We start from the raw sequence: 19,440 nt of genomic DNA, 5'->3' as shown, positions 1-19,440 counted from the left end.
GTTGCATTTGAAATGAAATTCTGAGTGTATGACAATAGTTAAGTTCACACTGGACTATGGCATATTTCAAAATAAGCTGGAATGCCAAAATACTCCTTTCAACCAAGCTATGAAGGTAAAATTAGTGTTATACATGTACATGAATATGTCTGGTCTGAAAAGGGAGAAGGGAAGAGTTCACCTGGGAGGGGGGGAGATTGCTTTTAGATCTAATAAAATCTTGTTCTGATAGCATGAAAATTGTATGAACATTGAGTTGTAGATTAAGAATAATAACCTGAAAGTCTCATATGCAAAACAGTAAAAATTTGAGCCATTACTGGAAAAGGATATCACTCTGAGTTAGATTTATTAGATTTGAAGAAAAAAACGAGAGCAGAGTATTGTGTGAACCAAACCAATGGATTCCTGAAATAATCCAATGTTCTCAAGAGACATATGACACTCACATAAATGACTCATTTCAGAAAAAAGACCATTATGATAGTAATGGCTATGAATGTACCATCATGAGGTCTCTAAATCCAAACAATCATCTTTAGCCTTAAGCATTTTCTATCTCAGATAATCCCATAAACCATCTCTGTAGTTTCCTTTGTAGGGTGGGTTGGCAATGGGGAGCAAGGAGCGAATAGAGGACAAAACAACCGTACTGGGCCCCCATTACACAAAAGTTTGCAATGGATAGCAAGTAGGAAAGAACAACTCTGATTGGTTCCTGCTCTGTATTTTGAACAAAATGCAAATGAAACAACAATCTTGATTGGCCATTGCCGTGTAGCGATTGATTGTGAACCTTTGTGTTATGGAGCCCAGGTAAAGGGGAAGTCCTCCCAGAAATCAATATTGTTTTAATAGAAGCAGAAAAAAATGAGCTAAAAATATTAAGGTTTTCTCAAAAAATTCACCTAAGAGTAAGAATATTAGAAAGATAGATGCTTTATGGTTATAATGCTTATGATATAATGTTATGATATGTACATGTAATGTTTTGTTTATGAGATACTACATGTATACGCAAGCAACTAGCCCCTAAAGAGTCTACATGTCATATTTGTCATGTAAAATGAATTCCATAAGTTTTTGTTTTGACGGTCAAGGCATGATGACCAATAATATTTTTCCTAAAGAAGGTAGTATCACTTTATTTAAAAAAAAGCATTTTATGCAATTTTAATCATATATTATATAATTAGACAATGAAAAACTCCATAACTCTGTTCTTTGAAGTTGACTTTTTGTCAAACATTTAACACTGTGTTTCATATAATTTTTTTTTCTATCAAACCAACTTGAATTACATAAGTGTTATATCCCAGCATTTGAGCATCTTCTTTAAGTAGAGCTGAACAAATGATGAATAGGAAAAGATATGGAAATGTCTAGATGCATAACACTGATAAATCATCATCCATCAATGACTCATGTCAAAGAAGACTAAAATACTTGGTACGATCATGAGGCCTCTCAATTAGGAAAACCTTTATTTGAAAATCTAAATTTTTTAATAAGACTTACGTATTACCTCGAGTCTGCATCAAAGCTATTGGTGCGTTGTTGTTTTAGTTTTTGCTGCTTTCACTGTTTCTTTAATTGCAAATGTGAAGTTTCATTTTTTTTTTTTTTTTTGCTTTTTGCTTTGGTTTTCTTACTTTTGTAAGAAGTTATTTTTAGGCAGCAGGTTGATTCAATGCATAACAGGTACATACATGGTACATGCCTATGTTGGAAACATAAAAACAAAAACATGACAAATATATTGAAATTTTATTTGTATCATTGTAAACTTTATTCAATTCTGCCTTTTGGCTGCAAAGTGCAGTTCTGGGATTTTGCTGAGCCATTCCATCAAATCAATCCAGGCGAATTTGAATAAGGAAATCAAATTTTCTCGCAAAAAATATTCAGCTTGAAAATCATCCAAAATAAAAATAGGAATCAATTAAGATTGGACATATGCCAAGAAGGAAATAGTTTCATGTAAGACCTAATTTATTCTGCTATTCTTACCTCTTGAGTGATATTTTTAGTCAAATTATTGGCCTCTTCAACTCCTTCTATTTGTGGCTGTACCGATGGCAACTGAAAAAAAAAATTGAAATAAATTGTGAGTATAATGTGACCCTCAGCATCATATGTACATGGATGTGTTCAAATTTCCATGGCTGAAATCAAGAACAAGAATCATAAAGATGTAAATCAAAACAAAAATGAAAAACGTGGTAGTTTCAGGAAAGTGTTCCATTGTAAGTTGTGGCAATCATTTCCAAGCCCACCCACAATCAGGAATTGACCTCGGATGTAGAGGTCAACCTTGGAGTGTACCTGTGAGCTCTCTTCCACCCTTTTCCAAGCCCGATCAACAATAAGGTATCACAGGTCAGTGCAATTGACCTAGGATGTACAGGTCAACCTTAGAGTGTACCTGTGAGCTCTCTTCCACTCTTTTCCAAGCCCACCCACCATCAAGTATCACAGATCAGAGAGATTGACCTAGGAAACACAGGTCAACCTTAGAGTGTACCTGTGAAATGTCTTCCACTCTTTTCCAAGCCCACCCACCATCAGGTATCACAGATCAGTGAGATTGACCCAGGATGTACAGGTCAACCTTGGAGTGTACCTGTGAGCTCTCTTCAACTCTTTTCCAAGCCCACCCACCATCAGGTATCACAGATCAGTGAGATTGACCTAGAATGTACAGGTCAACCTTGGAGTGTATCTGTGAGCTCTCTTCCACTCTTTTCCAAGCCCACCCACCATCAGGTATCACAGATCAGTGAGATTGACCTAGGAAACACAGGTCAACCTTGGAGTGTACCTGTGAGCTCTCTTCCACTCTTTTCCAAGCCCACCCACCATCAGGTATCACAGATCAGTGAGATTGACCTAGGAAACACAGGTCAACATTGGAGTGTACCTGTGAGCTCTCTTCCACTATTTTCCAAGCCCACCCACCATCAGGTATCACAGATCAGTGAGATTGACCCAGGATGTAAAGGTTAACCTTGGAGTGTACCTGTGAGCTCTCTTCAACTCTTTTCCAAGCCCACCCACCATCAGGTATCACAGATCAGTGAGATTGACCTAGAATATACAGGTCAACCTTGGAGTGTATCTGTGAGCTCTCTTCCACTCTTTTCCAAGCCCACCCACCATCAGGTATCACAGATTAGTGAGATTGACCTAGGAAACACAGGTCAACCTTGGACAGTATATGTGAGCTCTCTTCCACTCTTTTCCAAGCCCACCCACCGTCAGGTATCACAGATCAGAGAGATTGACCCAGGATGTAAAGGTCAACCTTGGAGTGTACCTGTGAGCTCTCTTCCACTCTTTTCCAAGCCCACCCAACATCAGGTATCACAGATCAGTGAGATTGACCTAGGAAACACAGGTCAACCTTGGACAGTATCTGTGAGCTCTCTTCCACTCTTTTCCAAGCCCATCCACCATCAGGTATCACAGATCAGTGAGATTGACCCAGGATGTAAAGGTCAACCTTGGAGTGTACCTGTGAGCTCTCTTCCACTCTTTTCCAAGCCCATCTACCATCAGGTATCACAGATCAGTGAAATTGGCCTAGGATGTACAGGTCAACCTTGGAGTGTACCTGTGAGCTCTCTTCCACTCTTTTCCAAGCCCACCCACCATCAGGTATCACAGATCAGTGAGATTGACTCAGGATGTACAGGTCAACCTTGGAGTGTATCTGTGAGCTCTCTTCCACTCTTTTACAAGCCCACCCACCATCATGTATTGCAAAAAGTTCAACCTTGGAATACCTGTTCGAACCCATAAAAGATTGTGTATTTTCAACTTATTAAGTATTGATTGATCGTATATAAATTTGGTTTGAAGTAAAATGTCTTTCAAAAACATTTCATACAAAAGTGTCGCATGAACACGCTCACATACAACATGCATGTGTATCTGTGAAGCTCAAAACTCATAAATGGACCAAAATGAATGTTAATTTTTTGTTGTTAAAAGTAAGACAAAAAATTTAATCAAACCCTGCAGAAAAAAAGCAATTAACTGAAGCTTGCCATTTTCCATGGCCTCATCTGGTATACTGGGCATTAATTTTTCCTTCAATGAATTCCATAAAGACTCCCTCCTTGAATGCCATTAGTCACAATTATGATCTTACACATATGAGTCTAAATATGTTTTCATTCTTGGAATATATCATTGTTATTTGTATAAAAATTCTCTCATGAAAACTTTCTTCATTCAAAACTGAACATTTAAAAATGAAATTAACAGGTAAGTGTGAAAGACATTAATTGCTTTTTGGCACATGAACACTGGCATACACTCTAGAGCCAGTCGCAATTGGGAAGTCTGAGCATTATCACTGAAAATCTGGTTGTGAAATAAACCTTTTCATCAACAAGAAGTTACTTGTAAAACATAACAGGAACAGACACAGTATCCTGTCTGAAAATGTCCCCCTGCATTTAACACTTTCGACAAGTTATCTTCAAAACATCACACATATTCACCCACGGATAATATTTACACAATTTCCCCCTTCACTGGCAAACATTTATGTACACTGTACTGAGCAGACGGTTTGGATAGGAATCAAACTTTACATATCTTGAGGGATTAAAAGATTTAAACATCAATTAAACTAATCCCTTCCTGCCAATCAATGCTACAAGTATTGGCTGGGCTAATCCTGTGCCGTTGCTACTGTGCTCGAAACCCATGATCCAATTCGACAAGCATCTGATTATTTACAAATATGTAATTTATCAAAGCTGGCTTGTACAAGTTCGAGAACTGATTTCATATATATTCGAGAATAGAGTGAACTTAGTAGAAACTAACCTACATGTAGTTCATGGTAAACTTGCACATTTCAGATGATCATTGAATTATTATAATCATAACTAATTCTTCAAAATTGAAAATTAGAATGTTATTATAAGAATATTGCTGAGATGCTGCCTTTGCATTATATTTTTCTCACTTTGTTAACTTTTAATCATTCTAATGTTTTTATTAATTCTACAACTGATGTCGATATTAAAAAAATAATGGCAATTATTGACAAAAGCCAATTTTGACTTGTTGCGATTAACTAAGAGAAGAAGAAATGTATCCCAAATTGTGAAATCTTTTTAATTTCTTTTTTTTTTCTTACATTCACTTCTGTGATTTGTATTTATTTCAAATCCCCCTTTCAAGGAGAAGGTTCTTCTGTTTTTTGCTGTTTTTGTGCAAATATTAATATTCATTGATATTGACCACTGCGCCCCGTTATGTTAACCCCTTTCAGTTTCAATTCAGATCAGCTTATGAAATCACAACTAGCAGAAAATATATCTAAAAGATTGCTTAGAAAACAGATATGTACCAAAGAAAAATGATTTTGGGTAGGGGTCAAATCGAAAATCTTTTCTTTTTATTCTCCAGTCAAACATCAATGAAACGCATGAAAATGACACAATCGTCTAGCCAAGAAGTCGTAAAAACCCACAACACTATTCAAACATCAAATGTTGCTTTCCGTTGCATTAACGATTATAAAGGATGACAGTCCATCTTAATTTCCGGGAGCATTTCATGGAACAACTGGTGAGTGATTTTCAAGAATAATTTTGCTCTGAGCCAACCAGATGCAAGGATTCCAGTAGCTTATAACAAATCGTCAGTGAAGATGTCTTTCATGGAATGCTACCCCTTTTGTGAAAAATGACACTTGCCAGAAGTCGAGGAAAAGGAACATTTAATTGTAGGCATGTGAGAAAATGCAGTCATAGCAGAATCAGGGATTACCACATTGAATTACCACTGGCATGGCTAAACTCTAAGGACTGATATGCATTATATATTCTATGGGCCTAAGCTGTTGCCATCAATTAGTATCAAGTTTTGTTTGGGCAGACAGACAATTGTACAAATATATCGTTCTTGGTATGAATACAATCCTTTCTGGGTCTCCTTCAGGAAAGGAAAAATATCATGTTCAAAATCCAAGCAAATGCGATGAGTAACATGTGCTTTATTTTCATGACATACTCTTGCGGAGGGGAGGGGATCATTCCACTTGTATTGGCCTTCAAGTAAAGCAACCATTTTTTTGACAAACAAATATCTATTCAATTCATTATAAAAGAAAATTTGGCATTTCATAAATAAATAAAAAAATTAGCTACCAAACTGCGGAAGTTAAAAAATTACCTAAATATGCAGGGTTGCCCTACATTATGACCTAAATTCACTAAGTAGGTCCAAATCAAAGACAATCAGGTCTGCATGGCTTTTCACCAAACCTTAATTGATGTGTTTCTCTATAGGGCCGTCTGCACCATCCCGAGTTTTCAAATTAGCGCGCTATTTCTGATCTGGCAAATTATCCCGATCTGAACAATCTCAAGATTATTTGCAAAGGAGACGCAAGTATCGCGCTAGTTCGTAGGATTAATCTCGAGATTGCAATCCCAAGTCAACTTGGGATTATTTGCAAAATAGCGCGCTATTTTACGAATTATCGCCCTAATTCGTAGGTGCAGACGCACTCGGGATTATTTATTCACGGCGTCAGACCATAATGCATCGATGCTTCGCTCGAGCAGGAATCGCTCTTCTTGCGATGGTGGAGACAGGGTTTCTTGAATCTTGAGATTAATCGCGAAGAGGGCCGATCCGGCTAAAATCTCGAGATTGAGCAAACACGGGATGGTGCAGCACCGCCTTATCTATGTTTGTGGGTTTTTTTTACAACCAACCTGAAATCAGGGTGAACTTTTAAGGGAAATAAAATATCTACAAGGTAATCCCTATTAAATGATTGCGAAGGAAAAAAAACACAAATTGTATCATTCACGGAAGTCACTGTTAAATGACCTTTGGATTTAATGATAGAAATAACCAGAAGCTACAGAACTTCTTAAAGAGTATTAAGGCATTTCCTACACTGTAGCCTTTAGAATTGCTATTGTTTTGGTATCCTGAAATCACCATAACCGATGAATTTATTGAGATGATACATGTAAAACATCATCATGGCTAGACAATAGCTCTACACTAATAGGTACTTGTAGCTTATTATTGCATTGTCTGGTATGTTCCTTCATGGGTTTTTTTTATTGCAGAGCATGATGGGACAGAATTTATAGTATGCCAAGAAGCGCATGGAATTAAATGTGCAGTCCGCTTATAAATTGTCTCATTAATGCTCTCTTAATATCGTTCATAATCGTTGAAGGAAAAAAAAATCCACAAATATTTATTATTTGAATGATATAAACATGAATCAAATATACACTGTTTATTACAATCTATCAATGATCATTGCATGGCGTAGTTTCCTTCAGCAAGGAATTTATCCACAGTGTGCTGCACTCGACCCAGGTGAGGTAAATGGGTACCGGCAGGAAGTAATTCCTCAAAAAGCTGTGTGCACCTGAATCGGTGGCCTAGCTTAGCCGGGGTAATAATAATGGCAGGGCCCGCTGGGAGAACAGTTTTCGGAACTGAAGTGGCTACCCTGGGTATACCATTATAATCATAATTATTATTATTTATTATTATTATTATCATTATTATTATTGCACTTCCATCCCACGATGCATTGCCAAAGATAAAAATGTAAAGTCATACTATACATTGCTGATAACTCCATCTAACCATCTAATCCCCCTCCCAACTCTTCCAAATTAAGACAAAAAAAATCATTTCTCAAGCACTGCACTCTTGTTTTTGAAATGCAACTAATAACCAAAAAAAGTACCTAATAAAATCACCCAAAATTGATCAATTTCCTGCAGGAGAAAGAAAATAGGTTAATCTATTTTGACCGAATTTCAACAAATTCAGTAGCTCTACATGTAGGTATGTGGTTAGCAGTAAACTTCCTGAAGATATCTATCCTTCATGTAAATCATAATAGGAGCCAGTATTTGGCATGGGTTAGTTTTAAGGAAGATCCATATTTAGATAATCCGACATTCTAATGTTACATAAAGCTCCCGAGTCATTGCAAAGCGAAGATAAATGACATCTATATAATTTTGAGAATAACATTTAAAGATAATAAAAAGATAGTTTTGATATTTGCGTGGGAGATGCCCTAGAAACAAATACCACAACATTGTTTGCGCTATTAAAATGAAGGTAAAATTCAAATTGCAAGGCTTGGCAGAAGCTTTACAAATTTAACAGTTTAGGTATCAGATTGGATAAACAGAATAAGTATATCTCTTGTTTTGGTATTTTTGTGCCAGCTTCCATAGAAACGCATTTAATATGGTTATTTTTAGCAAAGTCAACAAAACAAAACTCAAAGATCTGTCAATTACTTCCTTCGAAAGGGAAAGTTACATGAATCTTTGCTCAGAATCACAACCCTGTTACACTAGTACATTTAAATGGTATGGGTGACTGCCAGTAGTACAAAACCAGTATGTTGACATTCTGAGAAGCAGAATTTCAATGAATTCATATCTGATTAATGCTACATATATATTTCACATTCAACTCTGTCTAAAAGTGATCATTCTTCTTCTTTTTTTATGTATATACTTTTTTTTTTAACTTCCCTTTATAAAGTACATGTCCATTTGACTATCTTTTTGTTAATTTCAAATTAATTTTCTTTACATTTTACCTTTTTCTTTTAATTCTCTTAAGTTTTGTATTTGAAAAGGATACACTGTAGACCTATTGCCTGTAACCTAATATTTATTTATTTATATTTGTTTAATAATGAAGCATTAATATGTGTACATCCAAGATACGTGTATATTGTCATTTTGTTTTAATTATTTATCATACTTGTTTATTTCACATTCTTCCTACATTTACAGATGTATATAATTATCAAACCATTTGTTCAATTTTTTTATTGGCAATGAAAGGAATCTATTTAAACAAATAGTGATTAAAATAAGCATTTTCAAGAAGGACCTTATAGTTCAAATTCCATTTACAGTTTCTTGCAACTAATTCCTACATTTTTGATTGTGTACAGATGGTTACGACTGGAATATCAAGATTATAGAAAAAAAAAAAAAAATATATATATATATATATATATATTAAACTTTAGTGGCTTCCAAATTTGATTGAGTGATTGTTTGTGAATGCCACTTAAAACTGTATATTGTTTCACTGTATTCATATTTATTCAAGTTTATGCTTTGCAATTCTCGTTTGAAAAATAGAGATCAAAATGTAGAAGTATGTAAACACATCAGAGTTTGTGACATCTCAGAAAGAGTTATATTACATTTGCATATTCATAAATCTTCCATAATACATTATCTGTGCACTACTTGTCAATATCTTATCCATGGTTTGGTTCTAAACGAGAGGCAAAGGCGAAGCATTCACGCTGGAAAGCTTTTATTTTCCTGTCACTAAATTTGCAGGAAAAAGATGCAATTCATGGACAGGTCACTGTACAATTTTCGTAAGACACTCTGAATCTCTGCCAAAAGATAAGTTAATATATGACTGTATTTCGGGGCAAAATTGTAATACTTCAGTCGTTTCAATGTGGCCTCTCATGATTCATTTTTGCACTTTTGTTCCGACTAGGACCTAGAGTTAATCTATACTCATAATAAATCATGACAATAACAATACTAAGGGTTATCATGATGAAGCAAAGATTGTATGATATTGGATGGCTAGAATGGGATACCAGAGATATTCCACAAGCTAGGGCCAATATTGCATGAATCATAGATGAGTGCAGTATTGGCCCTTAAGTGTAGAATATTTCTCGTATTCCAAGATAAAAGGCCATCCAATATAATTATTATTATATACATGTACCCATCCATCCATCCCTCCCCAAGAGAATTATTATTATCATAATTACAATATGAGCCAATGTCATTGGCTCATAATCATGAAATAATATTTTCATGGGAAAAGAAATATGGAGCAGAGTTGGTAAATAATGGTATAACAATATTTTGGTATGAACTACTCGGGTCTTGATTTTTCTATAAATTTCACATTGGTCTTGGTGTCACACTGCCCTAATTTGATGAAAAGAAGCATATAACAAAAGTGGAATTTCCTGTTAAAAAAGCAACATTTACATATATGTGATTTACATACACACCAATGCATTAGCATGGTGGTTTACCAGACATATCGTGCAGGATCAGCATTTTACTATGAAATTTGGAATGGAGGTAAAAAACAAGGTGGATAATTTTTTTTTCTTTAATTCAAAACTCAATTCCTGTTAACATCTCACTTGCTTCCATTTGTCAAAGCCGGACTGCATAGATAAAAGCAGGGTGCTACATAAGCACTTGCCCGATTGCCCGGGGCAAGTAAAAGTTAGAGTCGGGCAAGTGTTTTGAAGTAGGGACCAAAACTACTTGCCCGAATTGGGCAAGCAAAATTCACATAGTAGAGAGCAAAATACTCAAAGTAGAATGACCAAAATTAGGGTCGATATGATATGATATTGACCCTAATTTTGGTCATGGCAGGCAAGATAAAATCACTTTGGAAAAAAGAAATGCAATAACAAGGTAGATCAGTTCATGTCAAAAGAGAGAAAAAGGTCAATGGTTTATAAATCCGCAAAACTTTCTTTTGGAGAAGTAAACTTTTTTTTTCAAGGATTTTTTCGGGCAAGTCAAATAGATTTTTGGGTAAGTATATTCCAACTATTTAAAAATTTACTTGCCCCACCGGGCAAGCGCTTCTAAAAAGTTATGTATCACCCTGATAAAAGGTTGCATTATTTTTTTTTTAGAAAAAAAATCAGCAAATTCTGATTAAATCAGAAGTAAGAGGAGACTTCTTGAGACCCAAACCTGTTCTGGGAAGGCCAACTCACCTCAGTATAGTTCACATTGATTACAAGTTGGTCTACGTCTGGTATGCAATTGCCACAGTCTGCATTGATCGCGTTCAGATCTGAAGCCACCTGGTTCAGTTCATTCTCCAACTCGTTAGACTGGTTGATCAGCTGTGAACGAAGACTTTCAATCTCATTCAGTGCCTCCTCCATGTCATCAAAAGCTGCAATGAACATATGAGTGAATAAGAGCAAATGAATATGAATACAGGTAACTTTGCCTATTAAGTCAAATCAAATAGGACCACAGAAATATGTTCAGCTAAGGAGAAATTTGACTTCGAAGAGGTATATATTACATGTTTCGCAAAATTCTGGTCTAACAATATATTTGACTTTATGGACAATATTCTACATGTACTTCTAAAAGGTTGAAGTAGTCGAAGACTTTCTGAATAGCCAGTGTTGTAGTCAGGCCCAAACCCTCAAGGCCAAGGCTTCAGTACCCAAGGCCAAGGCTTGGAAACCCAATGCCAAGGCTTGAAAGCTTTAAGGCCAAGGTTTGAAAGCCTTAAGGCCATGGCCAAGGCATTCCAATTTTACGACATACAAAATATGGGAATACTGGGAACTCATTTACTACACCTTGAGTAGAAAGTGGTAAATGTAGATGAACATCTTGCCAAAGAACGCAAGCTCTGCGGTGGGATTTGAATCCCGAACCTGCACCTTCCTGAAGCATTCAAACAGAAGAAAGGTACATTCTATCACTAATAGTTGATTGCACTTACTGGAAGAAATAGTCGAAACAGAATCGATCACTTCCTGAAGGCCAGCTTCATCAAGCAAATACTCCGCTACGGGATCACCAATCTCTGTTCCAATTTCTGAAGACAGAAAAAAAAGAATACATAGAAAGCATAAAGATACATGAGTTAACTAACACATTCACCAAACGTTCATTATCATCATCACAAGAGGCCAACTGTTTCTTGTGAATCTACTTTTTTTGTTAGGAAAGCATGCGCTGCAATTAAGAATAAAAAAATTAAAGAAATAATGAACAGAATCCCAAGCACAGGGAAAAATAAGGATTAATCAGAAAAACTACAACAGAGGTCCCAAGAAAATAGTGAGGTTTAAAATCATGTTGAAAGAGAAACAAGGTGATTGATCTACAAGGTGTTGAGTATGTGGTTGTTGACCAATATTTCAAGATTAATATGAAATGAGTGACGTCACAATAAAAAACAGTAAATTTTATTTACAAATCGAATTTAACCAAGAGAAGAAAAAAGACATCTTGTTGGAAATTGCAAAATTGTAATGCTCCAGTCAAAAGCTCTGCAGAGTCAATGCTTACAATTTATTAAAGAATCTAAAAGTAATACAATAAAATCTGCCAAACATGGAGAAAAAATTACAACTGACATTCTTCATACCCACCTTACAATCTTCCAAACAAAGTCAAGGAGAAAATAATAAAATAATAAATTTTGTTTTCTGGATTCAAATGATAGAAAACAAATATTTCAGGAATGTTTGAATGAAAATACCATCATGTAATCATAAAACAAAATTATTCTGTGATTAATTTTGTATCATTGTAATGAAGGTTCTGTCACATTGGAATACATCTAACCACAAAATTTAATTTTATTCATTACACCTTTGTTCTTAAAATCCCTGAAATAACATGTAATAAATAATCAGAAAATTTAGTGCTTGCTTAGAAACATCTGTATTAAGTGCCTTATAAATATTATTATTGTCACTATTATCTATTGTGACAGAATGTAAGAGAACCTCCATCAAAATGTTGTTTTTTTCTGTGCAACTTTAATTCAAAAGAATCACAGAATTTCTATGATTGTTAAACAGGCAGTGAACAGGGTTATGCGCCTACTTGTAGCACTCTCTCTCCTTTTTCAATTACTGCACCTCAATCTGAACTTATTATGCTTTTTGAGAGTTGCCATCTGTTTTAAATATAATTCTTTCCTTTCTTTAACAGGTTTCCATTCACTTTCAAGTTTATTACGCAATGAGCACTTTTTCATGATGGATACCGGAACAATACAAATCATGTCCATGCTATTATTATTGTAAATAAAGAGGCTTTAATAGGAGGTAATAATGATTTGTGAACAAATTTGAAAAAATTGGAACCAGTGGGATTCGAACCTGTCATCTACTGCTTGCCGGGCAGCGACTCAACCACCAGGCTGTTCTGGTTCACGGCTAAGTCACGATGAACGGGAATACAAATACCCTCTATCCTCTTCTTTCTGATTTTCATTACAGATCGAGCATGCGATCTTAAACACATAGGAGTAATGCCGAAAATTTGTTCACAAATTATTATTACCTCCTATTAAAGCCTCTTTATTTACTATCTATTGTCCACGGCGGACAGCATTTGCATATCAATGAGTCAGAAAGAAGAGGGTATTTGTATTCCAGTTCATTGTGACTTAGCCGTGGACCAGAATAGCCTGGTGGTTGAGTCGCTGCCCGGCAAGCAGTAGATGAGAGGTTCGAATCCCACTGGTTCCAATTTTTCCTGACTTATGATTTTCATTACAGATCGAGCATGCGATCTCAAACACATACATGTAGGAGAAATGCCAAAAATTTGTTCACAAACTATTATTATTGTTTGTTCAATAATCATCAAAAGTACAAGCACCATTCTATTCAGTAGGCAGACGTTATTTCTCTCTTCATACCCCCCCCCCCCCCCACCAACTGTTTTCAAGAATCACACCTGCCAGATGAAGTTGATATTTGAATTTTGAGGCTTAACTTCTGTTCGTCTCGCCAGCAGTGACTGTATAACTAACATCTCACATCTTTTATGACAATACCCCAAACTGTGTTTCCAAGCTTATGGGGCTTGCGTGGATGGCATCGCCACGAAAGATTTGATTTCCGGTGTGAAAAGGGCATGAATCAGATGTCCTCGGTGGAAATGGACTAAAAGAAGTGAATATGACATTTGTCAGGAGGGCTCCGGGCAGCCTAGGAAGTTAGTCAATGGGGTGACATCATGGCCTGACATGATACATGTGATGCGTGTTTATCATCGCCAGAGAACAATGAAATACCACTCTGCGCCCCTCCGGGCAGTCACTTCCGCTCCTCTGTCACCGGTGTGTGCACGCTACGGTAGAGAAACCCCCTCGGTCTTGAAGATGAGATAAGATATTAACATTGTTGCCAGATTAGCATCTGGATGACATACTGTACGCATTGAATTTCAATTGAAACAAGGGGATTACGTTTCGCCAGAATTTCCGCAAGGATTACCGAGGATGCCTTATCTAACAAATCTCAAAGTCCGACTGATCCTTTTGTCTTTCATGTATCTTTAGGATTTTGCCAAATTTCTTCTATACCTGGATATCTTTTTTCTCTGTCTTCCCCAGAAATGTTACCTTTTTTCCACCTACACACTTGTCAATCACCAACCCAAAACCAATCCAGTTTGCCATTATCCTTTCAGCTTTCTTGATCTCCCACTGGTCTACCTCTTGCTTTATCTTTCTTTTCATATTCTTCCCACCCTCCCCCCCCCCCTTATTTTTTCCAAACTAAAACATGATTTCTTTATTTAAACACATTCAAAATAATTATTGAAGCTGTTAGATTTACTTTTCTTCTTCAAATTGGCAATTATGTTTTCTTTCAGTATTACATGTAAATTCTTCCTTTTAAGAATCAAAATTAAACTTGTATCTTAAAGATTACCAAGGGAGACAAGGAAAGTGGTCTTTATAAACAGCTTCCTTTAATACATGTTTCAATGTGACAAATTATTCAAGGGAAGCCAAACTTGTTCTTAACCAAATAGAGACTAAGCCCCACATATATGCAGACAGGAGTCTATGGAAACCATGTGTTACAGCTAAATCATTCAGTTTCCAATGGTTAAATTGAGAGGTGGTCCTTTGGCTTCCATACAGGTAGTCACTTTAAGCTGGCTTGTCTGTATTAGAAATAAATCTAGATTTACCATGAAGAGATTCAGAGTGATTCAAACAATTGCAATGTCATGACCTAAAAAAGCAGGATAACAAATCAACCTGTGCCTTGATTCAAGAGCTGATAGATACCTTAAAACAGGTGATTTACAGTATGAGTTTGAAAACCCAGACTTCAGTGACCACCTTCAAGAGCAATCTGAAAACATACCTGTATAAGAGTGCTTTTTGATAGACATTGACTTATTTTTTAGACATGTATTATGTGTAAATAGTTTTTGTTGTTCTGCTCTGAAGCGCTGTGAGCATCTAATCAAAATGGAAAATGCGCTACACAAATCTCATGTATTATTATTAACCACAGGTGACTTAACTATTACAGGTTCATGTAGATTTGGTTGAAATGGCAGTGCTCATCCTAGTTCTGCAATTCATTGTTGTACAAAAAACAGCTCACCAACTAATGCTTATTTGAACAATAGTCGATAACTACAACTACGTACGTATTGTAATTCCCGTGTGCCTGGTGAAAATCAGACCAGAATTTGTGCTATGGTGAAAATAACTGTCTAGATGTTAAGAATCATTTTGTAATAGTAGAATGCAATAAAAATGAAATCATACACTTTACAAGAAAACGGAGCATTCATGTAGCTATCAAAAACAAAAGGCAGAGTCACACTCTTCGTCAGTGCCCTTGGCATGACAAAAAAAGGGAATTCAATGTCTAGAAGTTAGCTGTTCTCCTTCATGTGGTGTGACCACTTTCTAGTCTAGACTTTCTAACCTGCTAAAGGTTCACCACTATTTCAAAGAGAATTATTCAATTATATTTCAGAATGTGTTTCCAGTCATAACATAAACAATGCTGTTCGTTTTAACATTTAGAACAGAATTCCTTCCAGAATTCAGATTATTTCAGTATTAACTGCATGGACTCACAAGAGTTGTGTAATAGTTTTCCTATCTGTTTAATAAGCAAATATAACATGGATAGAACTCAGCCTTGAGGCAGTTTTATTTTCCGTTTTCAAAACACCTATAAAAAACAAAGATAGGGAAGGTAGCTTTCATGCCATTGATACTATATTTGCCATGAAAACATACACATACACTTGCCAAAGTAATAAATAAAGCATTAGTACATTGTTGTTCGGCATGGCTTCTCCAGAATGCCATTCAAAACAAATTTTAATCTATTTACAATAGTATCAAATTTGGTGTCAGACATTGCATGGAACAAAGAGATGAGGAGTTTCCTTCCAAAACAGAAACCAAAATCCAACACAACGAAGCTGTCATAATAAAAAGGATTTATATTCGTATCAGATAGGTCATTGAAGCTACTAAAAAACCATTATGTTCTTCCATAAGTAGATAGAAATACATAATCTTGTCACGCAATGGGTACTACTGCATTAATATACATGTAAGGCCATGTTGTGCTTTTCTCATGCATTAAGGTGCATGTATAAATCATATGCATTCATGTATATTTGTGTACTGCATATTTGGACTAAGGCTTGATTTGGAACTGAACATAAGTTTCCCCAGCTAAAAATTATCGAGCTGCTCACTAGTGCAATGTATACTGGATATCTCTGTGTCAATATCAGTTTTTTTTATTTCTACATGTATCATTACACAACAAGACAAATATACCCACCTTTTAAATTTGTTGTCAATAATCCGTCAACGTATGCATATTCTGTGTCCACCATGTATTCAATTTGCTGTTGATAAAATAGAAAGAGGATAAGAGGAAAATGAATACAAATACAAAAGGAACATACTTATCAACATCATCAACTTCTTATTAAACTAGAACTATCACAGAAGGGGATTAATACCCCCACCGTATGCCATAACCATTGCAACAGTTTCCAACACATGGACAAAATATGTATTTTCTATTCTTACCACAAGACCAATATGTGAGCTAAATATCATGAGAATTGGTTAAAAATTGATATATTAATTCAAACTGAAAGATTTTTACACAATTTTCACTTTAAAATATGTCGTTACCATGGCAACATGATTTCTGGCACACACAAAATATGTGTCTTACACATCTTTACTTTAAGACAAATGTGTGTGCCGAATTTCAACAGAATTGGTGAAAAACTGAGGAAGTAGTTCGAACTGCAAGATTTTGTACCATATTTTTGCCATAATATACTGTTACCATGGCAATGCCATTTCTGACACACACAAACACAAAATATGTATCTCACAATCTTTACCTGGAAACATACGTGTGAGCCAAATTGTATGTTATGCAGACAGGGCCATTGTGGGAACAACAACTGACAATGCTATCCTGTGTGAATAGAACTACCATTTAAATGAATAAATATTATAATAACAGTATACAACAGTGTTTATATCTACAACAAAGATAGATGAACTACATGTATCTACTGCAAACAAGCTCTTCATTTATTACCATAAACAAAAGATTTGGTTTCTTGTTGATTACATGTAGCAATAAAAAGGTCTGTAGTTCAAAGACATTAAGGGAATAAATTACCTCGTTTACTGCCATAAAGTAGGACTCAAGGTCTCCCAGAGTGCGGTCAGCTGTGACTTTAAAGACGTCTACCGATGTCTTGATGAATTCATTGGAAACATTTGTGAAAGCCATGCCAGCACTGAAAGTAAAAGAAAGAAAAGGTACAAAGTATTTCATGAGGAATATGTACATGATTTATTTATCAATTGCTATTTTGTATTCAAGATTTATTCATTAAAAAAACATTCTGTTGATTTGATAAAAAGAAGCTCTTGATTGAATGATGATAAATCATATTTATTGCTATTCCACATGTTCAATTTTTTTCTTCAAACCATGTTCTACAAAATTTAGGGGGAAAATTGAAATATTTCTAATTAATGCAAAAACAATACAATAAGTGGATGAAATCATTGGTTCTATCATTTTCATACTGCTCATACTGTGGAACGTGTTTTGTGAAATAAGCTTATCCTTAAAATACAATACTCACTTTTATTATTCAACATCCAATGATGATGAAAATTTATGGTTTATTGCGTATTACCAATATATTATTTTTTTCTTTATTTTCAAATCAATTTCTTTTTTAGTAGAATTGACCTTCAAAGTCTTGGACATTATTTTTTAAATTGTCTTTATATAAATGTACAACTATGTATAATCAAAAGGGCATAGGAACCTCTTGTTTATGAACAAAACAAACAAAAACAACATACTTGTTCACACCCACACATATACAGGACATATGTATGTTATCTGCGGAATGAACTCCTCAATAACTTGAAATACAATCTCTATTTGGCTGAACTATGCCAAGTAAAGCTGCTACAAGCATATTAAGACAGGTAATTATATTAGAAGTGGTATGCCACTAATAAGGAAAGATTAAAGGGGTTTAATAGATGTCAATCATTCGTTCATTACCAACAACGTGTTAGGAGTATGGTGAAGCCAAAATATCATAATCCGATATGACTCAGTGCCAGACAATGCAGGAATGCGTAGTTAACTGTTTATAGAAGCCAAGGCATGTTCAGGTTCAGCAAATGATTATGTTCATATGAACGTGTTGGAACGTATTCAATAAAATATTTTTTTATGACTATAGATTTTAATTTCATTTTAACATACTAGGGCCCGTTTCATAAAGGACTTACAACTGTTGTAACTTTGCCATAATGGCAACTACCATGGTAACAGGGCTCAGCAGCCAATCATAATCAAGGTTACCATGGTAGTTGCCATAATGGCAAAGTTACAACAGTTGCAAGTGCTTTATGAAACGGGCCCCTGGTGATAATAAATAATTGATCCTCAATATTAAAGGGGAATCCAACCCAAATAAAAACTTGTTTTTATAATGAAAAGAAAAATCAGACAAGTTGATAGGTGAAAGTTTGAACAATTCTGGACAAACAACAAGAAAGTTATGAATTTCTAAAAGTTGTTAATATTGGTAATCACTATACCCATGGAGACTTCAAATTGGCCGCATATGGGTTTCATAGTGATGTAAGGCAAGGACTACCCTTCCATGTACTCCAATACATAAAATGGCTAAAATGTCATTTTTCCCAAAAGTTTTATTTCAAATTATATTTTTCTTTCATGAGGACATACAACAATATACTACCTGGGTTATATTTAGATTACTGCCCCAGGGGAATGGGTACCTAGGAGAAAACCACAAATCCCTGATAATAAAGTACATGGCCTATGGGAAAGTTGTCCTTGCCCCTTGTCATAATTTACTTACGCAGTTGCCAATTTGAAATCTACATAGTATTAGTGATCTCAATTTTAAAGCAGCTATAACTTTCTTATTGCTTGTCCGATTTCTTTCAAACTATCACCATTCTGTTTAATTTATTTTTCTCCTTCCCAACACAACATTTTATGGCCAAGGCTGGATTCCCCTTTAAGAAACAAAATGTAGACCCTATCACATTCATAGTACTCATTTAAAACAATATGTTAAAGTATCAAAGGTGATTTGAAAAAAACAAAAATAGTAAAATAATCAATATCAATTTATAATGAATTTGATTAAAATAACCTCCATCCTTTCTAATACATCCGCTGTATGGTATTCAATTGGAGGCCTACATGTATAAATTGCACAAAGTTTCATTTTTCATTATGTACATCTTCAGGCC

At 35.2% G+C, this 19,440-nt stretch overlaps 1 protein-coding gene across 2 annotated transcripts in view; it reads right to left on the bottom strand.

The window, feature by feature from the left end:
- Nucleotides 1-17,419, bottom strand: part of LOC129272518 (prominin-1-A-like) — a 64,495-nt gene extending 47,076 nt beyond the window's left edge. For both annotated transcript variants that reach the window (XM_064107615.1, XM_064107616.1), the window contains exons 1-5: nt 17,300-17,419; nt 16,433-16,499; nt 11,575-11,670; nt 10,823-11,007; nt 2,011-2,082 (exon numbers count right to left, since the gene is read on the bottom strand). In XM_064107615.1, the coding sequence (XP_063963685.1) occupies nt 2,011-2,082; nt 10,823-11,007; nt 11,575-11,670; nt 16,433-16,499; nt 17,300-17,413 (534 nt within the window). In that variant the 5' untranslated portion in view covers nt 17,414-17,419. The remainder of the gene's footprint in view (nt 1-2,010; nt 2,083-10,822; nt 11,008-11,574; nt 11,671-16,432; nt 16,500-17,299) is intronic.
- Nucleotides 17,420-19,440: the final 2,021 nt, after the last annotated feature.

This window comes from Lytechinus pictus, chromosome 12, assembly GCF_037042905.1.
Source record: "Lytechinus pictus isolate F3 Inbred chromosome 12, Lp3.0, whole genome shotgun sequence".
In the NCBI taxonomy this organism is placed as follows: Eukaryota; Metazoa; Echinodermata; class Echinoidea; order Temnopleuroida; family Toxopneustidae; genus Lytechinus; species Lytechinus pictus.
The sequence above is the reverse complement of the archived record's forward strand: the minus strand, read 5'-3'. Positions and strand labels throughout refer to the sequence as shown.